The sequence below is a fragment of the Sitophilus oryzae genome, unplaced genomic scaffold (assembly GCF_002938485.1).
Source record: "Sitophilus oryzae breed Bouriz unplaced genomic scaffold, Soryzae_2.0 scaffold_1745_pilon_pilon, whole genome shotgun sequence".
Taxonomy (NCBI): domain Eukaryota; kingdom Metazoa; phylum Arthropoda; class Insecta; order Coleoptera; family Curculionidae; genus Sitophilus; species Sitophilus oryzae.
Genome location: NW_022146441.1, coordinates 3,265,632 through 3,279,332, shown reverse-complemented (window position 1 = coordinate 3,279,332; position 13,701 = coordinate 3,265,632). Strand labels below are relative to the sequence as shown.

General features: G+C 32.9%; 2 protein-coding genes and 1 long non-coding RNA gene across 3 annotated transcripts in view; 2 read left to right on the top strand and 1 right to left on the bottom strand.

Annotated features, from left to right (window-relative positions):
* LOC115882020 overlaps positions 1-8,944 on the top strand; it is a gene marked incomplete at its 5' end in the record, with an annotated part of 64,802 nt that extends 55,858 nt beyond the window's left edge. Inside the window, 6 exon segments of the mRNA XM_030899834.1 lie at positions 5,655-5,860; positions 5,919-6,113; positions 6,323-6,577; positions 7,100-7,287; positions 7,346-7,554; positions 8,254-8,944. Coding sequence (XP_030755694.1) covers positions 5,655-5,860; positions 5,919-6,113; positions 6,323-6,577; positions 7,100-7,287; positions 7,346-7,554; positions 8,254-8,396 — 1,196 coding nt within the window.
* Positions 8,945-9,075: 131 nt separating this feature from the next.
* LOC115882019 (dnaJ homolog subfamily C member 8) lies at positions 9,076-10,758 on the bottom strand. The gene is made up of 5 exons (XM_030899833.1): positions 10,536-10,758; positions 10,299-10,470; positions 10,094-10,242; positions 9,799-10,035; positions 9,076-9,629 (listed from the first exon to the last, which is right to left on the bottom strand). The coding sequence occupies exons 1-5, from the start codon at positions 10,578-10,580 to the stop codon at positions 9,516-9,518; spliced, it is 717 nt and encodes a 238-aa protein (XP_030755693.1). The 5' UTR covers positions 10,581-10,758; the 3' UTR covers positions 9,076-9,515.
* Positions 10,759-11,068: 310 nt separating this feature from the next.
* LOC115882012 lies at positions 11,069-12,779 on the top strand. The gene is made up of 3 exons (XR_004050117.1): positions 11,069-11,185; positions 11,283-11,670; positions 12,609-12,779. It is a non-coding gene; the product is annotated as an uncharacterized LOC115882012 (long non-coding RNA).
* Positions 12,780-13,701: the final 922 nt, after the last annotated feature.

Here is a 13,701-nt window from a genome sequence, read left to right as displayed (position 1 = left end):
TGCTGTAAACCTAAGACTCTTATAGGTTCTTTAGTATTGGAAGAGGTGGAATCCATATTTTGGGCCATATTTATTTAATTAAAACTAACCCCAGCTACTTAAATATCAAATTACCTAATAAAACTAAAGTAATAATTCAAACATAACCTAAAATAAAAGATCTCGCCGCTCTCCGGCCGGCCCCGGTTGTCAAATGTACCCGCACATGCCCATTTAAGCAATTTCAATTTCAATTTCAAAAGTACTTTATTGTTTAAAAAATATACAAATTTTTGTTAACAAAGCATAAATATTCCTAAATCTAAACCTAAAATAAAAAAATTGTGTAAATATAAGATAGAAATACATCCATTTAAACAACAAACAGTATTCAGAAAAATAGGTGTAAACAATTAAGTAAAATAACATATACAATATACAGAATAAAGAGAAAATTAACAATAACGCTAAAAAGAATAAGTCAGACTAACAAGCAATTCTAGACTCTAAACACTAATATCAAGGGGCCCGGTAGGGAATTCGTCAACGCTGTAAAATGCCCTATTCATAAGTTCCCTTTTCAGTAGTCTCCGGAAGGTTTTTATGGAATTAACCAATCTTAAAGCAACCGGCAGATGATTAAAGATCTTTCGGCCCTCATATATTATAGATCTTTTGACCAATGTGCTATTTGGAAGTGGTAAGGGCAGATTCAGGGTTTGGCGGGTAACAATATTGGGTATAGGACCCTGTAGTCTAGTCACCGCAAGTCTGTCTGACACCGAATTTTTAAACGTTATTTAGAAATAGCGCTTGGTGTAATTGATCCGTATTTTATGTCAGGCGGTAACGTTATTAGCGGGTGTTGCGTTAAAAATTGACTCGCGCATATCGTAACCATGATAAGGTACGCGTAAATACTGCATGACGCTATTCGGTTTTCCGATATCTCTCTAATAACTGTGCCGGTCAGGCGCTGTGCACAATTTTAGAGGCCATAAGTGGGCGTGCTATGTGCGCAAACTAATAACCTAATTAGTGCCCGATTCCGAAAATTGGAACCACGAAAAACTATAAAGAAAAAACAAAGTTTATAATCTGTATAATCTGTGGCTAAAACCCTGTTTTTTTTTATTATATTTTGAAAAAAATACTATTAAATATTTGGGTTTTTTTACTATAATTCTGATATTTTTTTGAATTTATAGCCAACAGTGCTCAAAAAGTCTGAGCAGTTATAAGTCAGAACCACTGCTAAAACGAAATAAGAATCAAAACGGGAGGTCGCATGGCAGTACCATTAATCAAAGAATTAGAATGGAGATTTCTACGTCATAGCTGCGTCGGTACCCCGACCGATAGTACCAACAACCGCGATATTAATAATAACAGTACAGAACAGGCTTTATTTTTTCTGTTTGGGCGCGTGAGAAATAAATGGCTATTGTCTTTGCCATAAAATACAGGTATGCACTGGGAACAACAATAATAGGTACCGATGAAAAACGTACTGCCTTGCAAACGTGCACGTCTAGAATGTGAACCAGGTCTTAGTTGTGGTCCGTTATATTTACTAGAAAATTGTGTGTGTTGAAGTAAATGATTTTTTTTTCGTAGGGCACTGACTTTTTTTACTAGAAATTAAAATAATGTTTAAATAGTTATTTTTTATACAAGACGATAAAATGGTATTTTATCGTCGACCGAACATATTAATTTCGGGAGACGATAATGCAATTTTATCGTCGTGTATAAATTAATATTTTTTTCCATAGCGACTTACGTTTTAAAAAATATTCCGAAATTATTATTTCAAGGAATTTATTACGAGTAGAAAAAATATTGTGCTGGGTTGGCGTTGGTTTCTAAGTAATTTGACAAATAAATAAATCTGTCTCTTTAGTTGTCAGTTTTGAGTCAATATTTTTTAATTCTCTTTCGTGTCAATTGCTGATTGAATTGTACTGTGTAATTGTATTGCTGATTGAATTGTAAGTGTATTTTTGGTAGATATAATATTAATTACCTATAGAATTTTTGTTTCAAAAAGTAACAAAATCGCCTATATCATATTGAGTAAAAATCGATACCAAATCACGTATCGAACCCGAAAATATCGATACTGTTCCAACATCCCTAGATCGTCCAATGTTCGCGAAAAAGAAGCAGGTTGCCAATTCGTACTTTGCGGTCGTTTTATTCCTTAATTAGGAAAATATCTACGACGCGGGGGGGGGGAGTACCGCGAGTACCGCGTATTTTAAGAAGTGAAAGTACCTGATTACGTCCGTATTCGTACTGTTAGGTCATGTAGTAAAAGAACAAAAAAAAAACAGTGTTTTAACGTAACCTTGAGAACAATTTGAAATTTTCAACTAGTTGCTTTTTTTATATCTTTTAAGGATATTGTAGCTGTTGAGATGAATATCACAGTCTTAATAAAAGAAAGTTCACATCAAATTGAAAGCGTAATATAGTACAGGGTGGCTCGAACTCGACGCTCATCGTTGGGATTTCGGAAACCGGAAGAGATACAGGATCGGTTAAATGGTTGCGCAATTAGATGCTCAATAAAATGCCGTATTGCATTTTTATTTTTAATTTTTTTTTGTATAAAATATTCTGGTGATGGTATTTTCTGTACGAAACGTCGGCAAATATCAAAGTGACTATATATAGTGTTTTAAGAGTGACGAAAGGATTTAATTAAATTGAAAAAAAATCTGGTCCGTATTTAAAAAAATTAAGTTGATGATAGTCGCCAGAAGCGGAAACGTCAGAGTCAGTATTTAACCACACATAGTTATAAAATAACGTAGTTTTCAAAATGCAATACGGCATTTTATTGAGCATCAAATTGCGCAACTTTGCCTCCATTTAACCGATCCTGTATCTCTTACAGTTTCCGAAATCCCAATGATGAGCGTCGAATTCGAGCCATCCTGTATAGAACGATCAAAAATGATTGAAATAGTTGAGGAATTGACTCTTGATCGCTCCTTATAAAATTATATACTATAGTAAAAAGTTATTAATATAATATATTAATAAAAAATTATAGTTATGATAAATAATTAAAGAGCTCAGGCCTACTCATTAATATTTATTATTATATCAATTAAGAATGAATAATCAAAGGTCGACTTATTTCGGATTATAGTGTTACGTCAGTGGCTTGGCAGGAAGTCGAGTAAATGTTGATTTCATGCACAAAGCACAAACAAAGAGGTTACGGTTATGCAAAATAGTTGCAAGCCGATCGCACACTTCCGGTAAGCTCGAAGAAAAAAACGTTTTTTTATAAAGACTTGAACAAATTCTATAGTTCGCTTGTTCGTTGATAGAAATCTGATCATTTCGGTGCTTTATAAAGGTCTGGGTCTTGATGAAATCAAGTTAATATGTTTGGCACAAAAATACTGTTGCACCTGAGGATCTGGCCATTAGTTTTTGGTGGTGGGGGATTGGTAAGGGGGTATGGGAGGGGGTTAAAATTTTTAAAAAATCGTAACTCCAAAATTACAGTAGCTAGCGAAACGAGGTTTTCAATTTAAGATTAGGAATAATATTTACAACAAAATTTGTAATAACATCAAAATCAAAGTCGCAGTTTTTGAGATAAAAAAAATTGGAAAAATTCCTTTACTTTGAAACTAAAATAACTGCCTACCAACTTTTTATTAATATATTTTAATATGGGCGGCTGTACGTGCCTCCCGGAGACAATTTTTAGCCGATCATACCGATGGTCGACCATAGCCGACCATACCAATAGGTATACCGACCATACTAATGGTAGGCTATTAAGATCGGCAAAAAAAAGTTTTTTTAATTTCACTCAAAATTAGTTATTTGGGTCATAAATGACCTAAATACAAAATATTTTCATGGTGTCTGTCTGCCTGTCTGTCCATCTGTAACACGATAACTCAAAAACCGCTAAACCGATTTTAACCAAATTTGGCACAAAAATACTGTGGCACCCGAGAATCTGGCCATTAGTTTTTGGTGGGGGTGGGAGGTTAGTAAGGGGGTATGGGAGGGGGTTAAATATTTTAAAAAATCGTAACTCCAAAATTACAGTAGCTAGCGAAACGAGGTTTTCAATTTAAGATTAGGAATAATATTTGCAACAAAATTTGTAATAACATCAAAATCAATCAAAGTCGTAGTTTTTGAGATTGGAAAAGTTCCTTTACTTAAAAAAACTAAAAGAACTGCCTACTAACTTTTTATTAATATATTTTAGTATGGGCGGCCATACGTGCCTCCCGGCGCCAATTTTTTTAAATCTGTTTGATTCAGTTAGACACTGCAACAACACCTGACGCCAATAATTCTGCTTTTGCCTCCACATAATTTCCATAATTTAACCTGGATGTAAGCGTTTGCATGTCTCCGAGCTAGAATATTGAAAACGTTTCCATTAGGCTTATTCCAATTACCGGGGCATTTACGGTAGATGTCAGAGCGAGATTATTGTTTCTGGTGGTCGGGCGCTCCGCTATAAATCACGCTACGGAGATCTACCTGTATTTTCCCGTAATTAACGCTAAATAAGCCTCCAGATCGTACGACGACACCGTACTTCCGTGCCATCGAACCCTCGTTGCTTTTGTCCTTGGAGGAATAATAACTCTCGTGTAGCTCTCGGCATAAAATAGACGTCAAACATAATAAGTAAACGAAGAAGAAATACAAATTCTGTATTTAAAGCCTTGTCTACATGTAACGTTTTGCCTGTCAGCTTTGCGTGTCAGGTTAAACGGAAGACCGGTTAGAAAACTGACGGCAGTTCTCAAGATTGTCGTCCAGTGGCCAAGGTTGAATAGGTAGAAAATGTAATATTTTCTACCGTATTTTCTACACGTAGAAAATTAATTTTCTACACCAACTAATTTTCTACATTTTTTACATGTCCAGACGTAGAAAATTAGTTTTGTATTTTGTCAACCTTTTTTTTTGAGTTTATATTTATTTCAAAAACTTCAATCACAACGATTAGTACAAGAAATAAACTAATAAAGATATCTCTAATTGTTATTTATTATTTAATAAATGGATAGTACATAGTATGTGGGAAAAAAAGCTTAATAGTCCACTTCACTACTCCGAAAAAATAGCAAAATACGCGTTTGGCTAGGTATTTTTACACTGAAGAAGAAAATTAAATATAAAGAACTATACTATATCCGTATTGTAGCAGATTTTTAGACAACTTCTTTATTTTTAAGATTTTGATAGTCAAACATCAACAAAATATTCCTTATGTTTGGACTAAATTTCCTCGAAAATAAAGACATAATTTAAAATTTCGTTACAATACGGAAATAGAATGAAGTTTTGTGATTACAGTGATAATTTATATGTTTTTTAAAAAATTGCTCGCTATTTTATGGCAAATGCTGAAGCTCTGCAAACCTTAATCAAGCCTGAATCAAAGCACGTGTGTTGCAGCAACATAAAATGAAGAGTTTTAAATAAAGTTTTTTTCGCGGTATAAATAATTAGCGGAAGGCGGTTAAAGGAGCGCTTCTATGCGATCGGTTTTCCTAAATAAATCTAAATACATAAAATAAATGTATGATACCAATGCCACAAAGACCTCTCATCTATTTTTCTTTAATATTTTAATAATTACATTAGTTTAACCATATACTTTGATTTTTTTCCAGACGATGTCAGCCTGTCCGAAGCTCACTCGTCACCAATGCTCGTGTCCAGTAGAGGTGGTAGCAAGAGCGCCACGCCAAGCCCTGTGGCTCCAGGGTCCAGGAGGAAGACCAACTCGATGTCCAGCCAGGAATGGCCGGGACCCGAGGACGATATCGACCGATTGGTTGCCATGCATCATAACAGGAGCAGTCTATCCAGCCTAGGGGTAAATATATTTTGAAAATTCTTTTGTGATTTGAGAAAAATTAATGTTTCGTTTTTAGTTGAGGTCCGATTCGATGGCCAGCGTGTACTCTGGAGCCGGAGAAGGTCGATACGGATCGGTAACGGTACGTGGACAAGTGGAGTTTGGGCTGCAGTACAATTATAAAGCTTCAGCTCTGGAGATCCAGATCAAACAGTGTAAAGACCTGGCGCCGGTGGATAGTAAACGGAATAGATCAGATCCATATGTAAAGGTACGTCTTATAACTATAATTATGTACTTTGTGCAGTGTATCCAGAACTGCATGAACACCTTAAGCAATTTAGAGAATCCATTGAATTTTGTAATGCTTATATCACAACAAACACGATATTATTAATCTAGAATTTAATTTATTGATTACCATCAACAATGAAAAGTTGAAATAGGTATATATTTAACATTAATTTGCATTTTTTGCAGGTGTATTTGTTACCGGACAAATCGAAATCGGGCAAGCGCAAGACCAAAGTGAAGAAGCACACCCTGAACCCCGTGTTCGACGAGTGTCTCAAGTTCCAGATGAGCCTGAACGAACTGGAGCTACGCACGCTGTGGCTGACCGTCTGGCACTCAGACATGTTCGGCAGGAACGACTTCCTGGGCGAGGTCATGATGGCTTTGGAGAACAAAGTCTTCGACGACCCCACGCCCAGGTGGTATAACTTACAAGAGAGGGTAAGTAGCTCTTGGACTTACCTTTTTGATATAAATTATATATGATATTTTTATATATGATCATACCTAATTTATATATTATGGCATCATATATAAATTAGGTATGATGATCATATATAATTTATGTATGACGACTGTATATAATTTATGTATGATGATCATATATAAATGTATGTATGATGGTCATATATAATGCATGTATGATGATCATATATAATGTATGCATGATGATCATATATAATATATATGTATATAATATATAATTATATATGATATTTTTATATATGATCATACCTAATTTATATATTATGGCATCATATATAAATTAGGTATGATGATCATATATAATTTATATATGACGACTGTATATAATTTATGTATGATGATCATATATAAATGTATGTATGATGGTCATATATAATGCATGTATGATGATCATATATAATGTATGCATGATGATCATATATAATATATATGTATATGGCCATCATGGGATTACTAAGAAAAACATTCCTTTTACAGACTGAGCCCTTTGATGACGTGCTGTCCTTCAAAGGCGACATCATCGTCTGTCTCAAGTTCGTGCCGCCAGACATGACCGTTCACAAGAAAGGCAAGCGCTCCAGAGGCGCGCTGCACGTGCTGATCAAAGAAGCCAAAGCCCTCACTGCCGTTAAAGCCAATGGGACGTCGGATCCCTTCTGCAAAAGGTACCAGATAAATCAGTTTTTGCGGAGATTGTAACTAAAAATATGTTTTTTTTTTCAGTTACCTCCTGCCTGAAAAAGGACGCAGTTCTAAACAGAAGACGCCAGTGGTAAGGAGAACGGTGAATCCAGTGTGGAATCATACTTTCATCTATGATGATGTTACGCTCCAAGAACTGTCGGAACGCTGCTTGGAGCTGACCGTTTGGGATCACGATCGACTGGCCAGCAATGAGTTCCTAGGCGGGGTTAGGTTCTCTTTAGGAACAGGTAAGAACAAAAAATACTTAGATTTCACTGGAAATTTAGTTTTTTAACCATGATATGATATACATAATTTATATAATATGATCATCATATATAAAAATATTATGTATTAATTATATATGACGAATATGAATGATGACTACATATGAATATAAATCATCGATCATATATAATTTATTCATGACCATTATATCTAAATTATATATGATCATCATATTTATTAAAAAAACATCTAAACACCAAATATGTTTTGTGGGCAGCAGAGTTTTCAACATATTTTAAACAGTTTTTAATAAAATATTTAAAAAATAACAGTTTCCCAAAAAACCCTATATGGGTATTTCGCCACTGCAAGAAAATCTACAAAATAAAATAGTTATTTTTTGTAAACACTTCTGCGTTAATCAAAACGGGAATTACTTGTCAGAAGTTAGGTTTACAGATATACAAATTTGCCTAAAGAACAAAAAAATGCTTAACGTTTCGGAAAGTTTCTCTTTCCGTCGTCGGAAGCCAAAAAATACAAAGAATAAAGAAAAAAACTATTTAATATAATAACAGTTTTATAAAGCCAGTTGAAGGTTGCCTAACCATCTGCAAAAATGTGTTGGAAAGAATTTACAGCAAACTAACAATTGAAGACAAAAAACTGCATATTTTTTCAAATTATTAATGAATTTAAACACTTATTTCTCGTTTCAGGAAAACACTACGGCAAGTCGGTCGAATGGATGGACGCCACTGGTAAAGAGGTAAGTCTGTGGAAGAGCATGCTGGAAAGGCCCAATTTCTGGGTGGAGGGTTGCCTACCCCTTAGGCCGACCCTGGACGCGCGCGCTTCATAAGGGAGTCCCCCCCAGGTAACACTTGTTGCAATACAATACGTCATATCCACATAACAGGCCCAGAAAATAAGTAGAATGCCACAGAATGACACTCTGTATTCAGGGTGTGACATATTTGTTATTATTATAAAGAGATTTTTACATATATTAAATTTATTTATCCAACCAACATGTTCTTCCACAAATATTGTGCCAAAAATTTCGCGTTATTTCGCATTCTACTTATTTTTGTACCCGCCTATGGTTGACATTCGCTGTGTTATTATATACGTGAATACTCAAAACCCATTCCAATAATTATGTGTCAAACTTTTGTACTATTTTTTTTAATGTAGGCGTTTGTTGTTTTTAAATGATCCCGTTTCCATTAATATTGTCAGTTTTATTATTATTTTTTATTAATGATTTAATGTTAATGTTAAGATGGTGTCTCCCCTTCCACTAGTAGATTTAAGAGAGTTGTTTTTAATTGTAAAATATTCTAATGTTACAATGCATATATTTTCTTATAAGAGTAAAATATTAAATGGTTTTTACTACAAATAAAACACTGTGTCTTTATTAGGTAGCCATGCGCATAACTCTTGCCTATTGGCTAGCGTTACCCCCAATTTTATGTCCCTTCCCTGAAAATATTGAAATACAAAGTAGACATTCAAATAAGAGTAAAATATTAAATGGTTTTTATTACAAATAAAAAACTGTGTTTTTATTTTTAAACCAATAAAAAGATGATTGCACAAAAACACATCTTTATTGCCTAAACCTAAAACTAAATAGTAAATATAAATAAACTTTCTGCTAACCAGAAATTAATATATGCGTTTATTTAAATTAGTAAATAAAGAATATGGACATAATAAATTTCTGATAATTTTATCACTTGGTTAGAAATTAATAAAATAAATTCAGCCCAAATTTCACTTAATTTTTTTACAATTCAAACAAAATAAATTGATACTGTTGCAGAAAATTATTTCCCTTATAACTATATACAAGTAGTTCAAGACCATTTACAGCTAAATATCGAAGCATAAAATAATACATTATGTATTTTAAATTGACGTTGACCTATGCAAAGAAAGAAACATAACAGTCTTACATTTTTTCTAAGTTAGTTTACCTTGATTCTGGTTTATTTTTCGGCGGTTTGAACGATTTCAGCTTTTTCGTTTTCGATTTACCCTGAGCTTGGAAGTTTTGCCAACTATTGACTCTATTTTGCCTTGATTCCTGCAAAAAATAACCTTTTAACTTCGCGAAAATTAACAGAGCCACTTTTAACTATAGTTATATAATTTTCCCTAAATTTGGGGAAAATTAAGGTTGTGAAGGATAGAAAATTATGTGTAAGGGGATTTGAAGAGATAAGTTTAAAAACAACTCTGCCAATATAACTAACCTCAAAATTCTTTTGCCACTCTTTCTGCGCCTTTGCCTTCTCCTCCTCGTCAATTTCCTGCTCTCTCTTCCTTTTCCTCTCTTCCTGGTCCCGTTCGGCCAGGTCTCTCCTTTTTCTCTCTAAATCTGCAAATAGTTTCATTGTCAAAACATAGACCGCATGTTTGCGTTGTTCTGGATCGTCCTCCGGAATCTTATCTTTGCCATCTTTTTTGGCCTTTTTTCGTTTCTCGGCCAGCTAAGACAACCACCCTTCTTGTAAAAATACTTATTAGAAACATATATCAAGTACATACCATCAGATCCGTTCTGCCTTCAGCCTCTTCTATGATATCCATACATTTTTTACGAGTCTCCTCATTTTCTAGAGATTTCCAAGCTTTGTTTACAGCTTCAAAGGCCTGTTGTGCCCTATCTGGGTCGTCTTGATTCTTATCAGGATGAACTGTAATAGATTCATTAGTAGTATACAAACAATTAAAATATATTCACTGGTTTTACCTAAAATTGACAATCTGCGGTATTTTTTCTTGATTTCTTCAAGGGACGTATCAGGTTCCACTTGTAAAACATCAAAGGGGTTTAAATTTCGATATGTAGCACCCGGCCTTAACAGTCTTTCTATTTGTTGCTTCGGAGTTAATACTGAATCTCTTTTTTCGATTTCTTTCACCTAGAATAATTATTGATACCAGTGAAATTGTTATTCGATATATTTCAAAAACAGCAACAACGTACCTCTGTGTAAAACGAATTGAAAGTGTTGTCCTTGTCAGATTCCATCGTGTTAAGCAGTATAAACTCGGTTTTCGAAAAACTTATATTTCGTTTTCCATTTAATTAATAGATAACTATAAAATTACAAATATTACTTTTCCTAGAGAGTTATTTTTGGCAATAATAAAATTCTTAAAAATATTGACATTGTTAGATGTCAGATGTCAGTATCGATTACAGCGCCATTCTTATTTAGTGAGAATCTTTGGAACTATTATTTAAACGATTATGGCGCCACCATATGGAATGTTCTAAAAGTATGCATATATAGATTTCTGCTTTTACTATGTGTGGGTGGCGCCATCACGGGTTAAATATACAAACTAGTCATTTATAGATTTCTATTTTAAAAAAAAACATCCAGTGTTATCTAACGTTGAATAGCTGAACTTCGGCCAAAATTTTCTTGGAATTTTAAAGAAATCTATAATTTTTAGGTCCGAAAAAGTGTTGAGTGAGAGCCATCTATGAATAAAATTTTACACTAATTTTGATTCTAACCCTAGAAAATACCATTTTTTAACATGTTTTTTCCGTGTTTTTTTTTGTTTAAAAGTAAAATAAATTAGTTCATTTTTAGTTAATAACAAATCCATTGGTTAAATTAAAATGTACGATCTATATAACAAATTTTATACCTAATTTTCGTATTTTTAAGTGTAATCTGTGAAGATAATGAGTATAAAAACTTAACATTTTTTATTACAGATACAGATATGTAATAATACAGTGATAAGAGCTTCTTATGAAGATAAGAAAGGAGAATACACCAAGAAAAATGGAAAGATGTGATTTTCTGTTGGGAAGATGTATAGTTGCTTAGAATCTCATAAGAAAACCTCACCGATTGTACTCTGCTTTTCATTGGAAGTATGTGCCAAAGAAGAATAAAGCTGGAGCAACAAGATTGCAATCCTTGAGATGATTCTCAAGGATTGCATTGTTGCCTCTGAATTGTTGCCGTCAATCCTCCAAATAGCTCTTCAGAAAATTATCCTTTCGAACATTCAAATTCATGGACTCTATGCTGTACCTCCCGATGGTTGTTCTACACTGTTAGAATTGTATTATTGTTATGAAGAGATGCAGTGTAAAGGTAAACTATTTTATCCCCATTGCTTCAGAGTGTTTTTTGATTTGTTTCAATTTTCTGTAAAGTTAATAGTAAAGAGACATAAGCGAAATAGATAATATGCAATAAAACACACATATCTTTATGTTCCTTTACTGTATAAATATTTTTTGTTAGATTTTAGTATAATAATTGTTATAAGTACTAAGAATTGTATTCGGGAAACTTCGGCAGCATATTCTGCAGATAAAAATAAGTAAAAAAGTTTATATAAATTTATGTCCTAAAATGCTTCTTTTCGGAGATACAGGGTGTAGAAGTTTCTGTTTTCTATAAATAATTTGGGTGTTCTTTGACATGATAAATTTGATTTTGATGTCAATATGACCTCTACTTGTAAGGGACGTAACCTACACGTGTCTTAACTGTTTTGAAGAGTAATGACTTTTCATCTGTACCTGTATAAAACTACTGGGAATAAAAAATATACCTTTCAGTCATTTTTTAAGTAAAAAAGTTGGCTTATAACTTATAACAGTAGCTTTATACAGGTACAGACGAAAAGTTATTACCTACTCTTCAAAACAGTTAGAAACCATGTAGGTGGCGCCCCCTACAAGTATGAGTCATACTGACACTGATATAAAATTGTTTATGTCAAAAAACACCCAGACGCAAATTTTCATCCCAATATCGACCTTAGTTCAAAAATTATTTGGGAAAAATCAAAGTAAAAGTAAAAATTCTACATACTGTATCTCCGAAACGAAGAATTTTATAACATAAATTTACACGAACTTTTTTACTTATTGTTATCTGCAGAATATCCTACCGAGGATTCCCGAATTGAATTCAGACCACCCTGTATATTGTAAAAATTATTTGAGTGAAAATTTCAAAAAAAAACAAGAGTTTGCAACTCTGGATCACCCTGTATAAATTTATTTTTTATTTTTTTTCAGAAATGCGAGGACGAGTTACGGAAAATGTGAACATCCAGTATACATCAGAAGAAAAATTCAATAGAAGAATCAACAATCAATCTTCAAGGACTTCTTCTATTTCTGTAATTAATTGTGGGAATTGTATTTGTAAAATAATATTTTTTTAATAAATCGTTTTAAAATTTTAAAGTATATAGTTTCTTTTGAAACCTTGAATAGTCTTTAAATAAGGCAACACAACTAAATAAGGCAACACAACTAAAAAACATTAAATATTAGCTTATTATTGATTGCCACAAGATACAAAAAATTAAAATATATAAAAATAGAAATTCAATAAATTATTAATCTAGTTGCTTTTAATATTAGCATATTAATTTATGAAGATTTAAACTCATTTATAGTCTATCGTATGGTACATACGATATTCTACAAACCTTAGAAAATTTTTGGCCCAAAAAATAAAGGGTGTCGTAGGGGGTTGTAATTTTGTGTACAGATAGAGGGTTGGATTCTCTATCGATTGGCGCTAAGCGCGCCCCGATAGCTCTTTTAGTTACGGAGTTATTAGCGTTTTAATTTCGAAAACGAGGTCAAAGTGTTAGAGTCGACAAAATTCAGCGTTTCTCTGCAGTGTTAAAAATTTGTTCGAGGCGTTGAAAAATTTCGCACGGAGCAAGCAAATCTTGTGCATTTTTGTCATCAATAATTTAATTTTTAACAGAAATGAAATATATTTTTCAGACCATCATATTTCTTAACATGTAGGTATTTTATATTGGCACTATATTTTTAGAGTCTTCATTAATGTCATCAAAAATTTCAGAATTTCTTTTTTGAACAGAAATATTTTTCGTTTATTATAATATAGCGATTAAATTTTTAGTTTTGTCATTATGTATAATTTTGGGTTGCAATTTTATTTTTTTTGTTATATTTAGTAAGTGCTCTAAGAGTTTATTTTTTTTCTTTTAATAGCTATAGTAAAGGAATTTTGCTAGGAGTAAAACACAGGTGTAATATTATAAAATATTTATTAAAAAATATTTGAGCAGTATGTTCACATGAGTATGTACATTCATGTTAAATATTTCTACATAAATTAAAAATG

Bases quoted from the DNA above. Each gene is read 5' to 3' on its own strand.
- LOC115882019 (XM_030899833.1), bottom strand. From the start codon at position 10,580: ATGGAATCTGACAAGGACAACACTTTCAATTCGTTTTACACAGAG. The intron at 10,036-10,093 runs GTATGTACTTGA...TGGTTGTCTTAG, and splicing joins AAGGCAGAACGGATCTGATG to CTGGCCGAGAAACGAAAAAA. The intron at 9,630-9,798 runs GTTAGTTATATT...TATTTTTTGCAG, and splicing joins AGTGGCAAAAGAATTTTGAG to GAATCAAGGCAAAATAGAGT.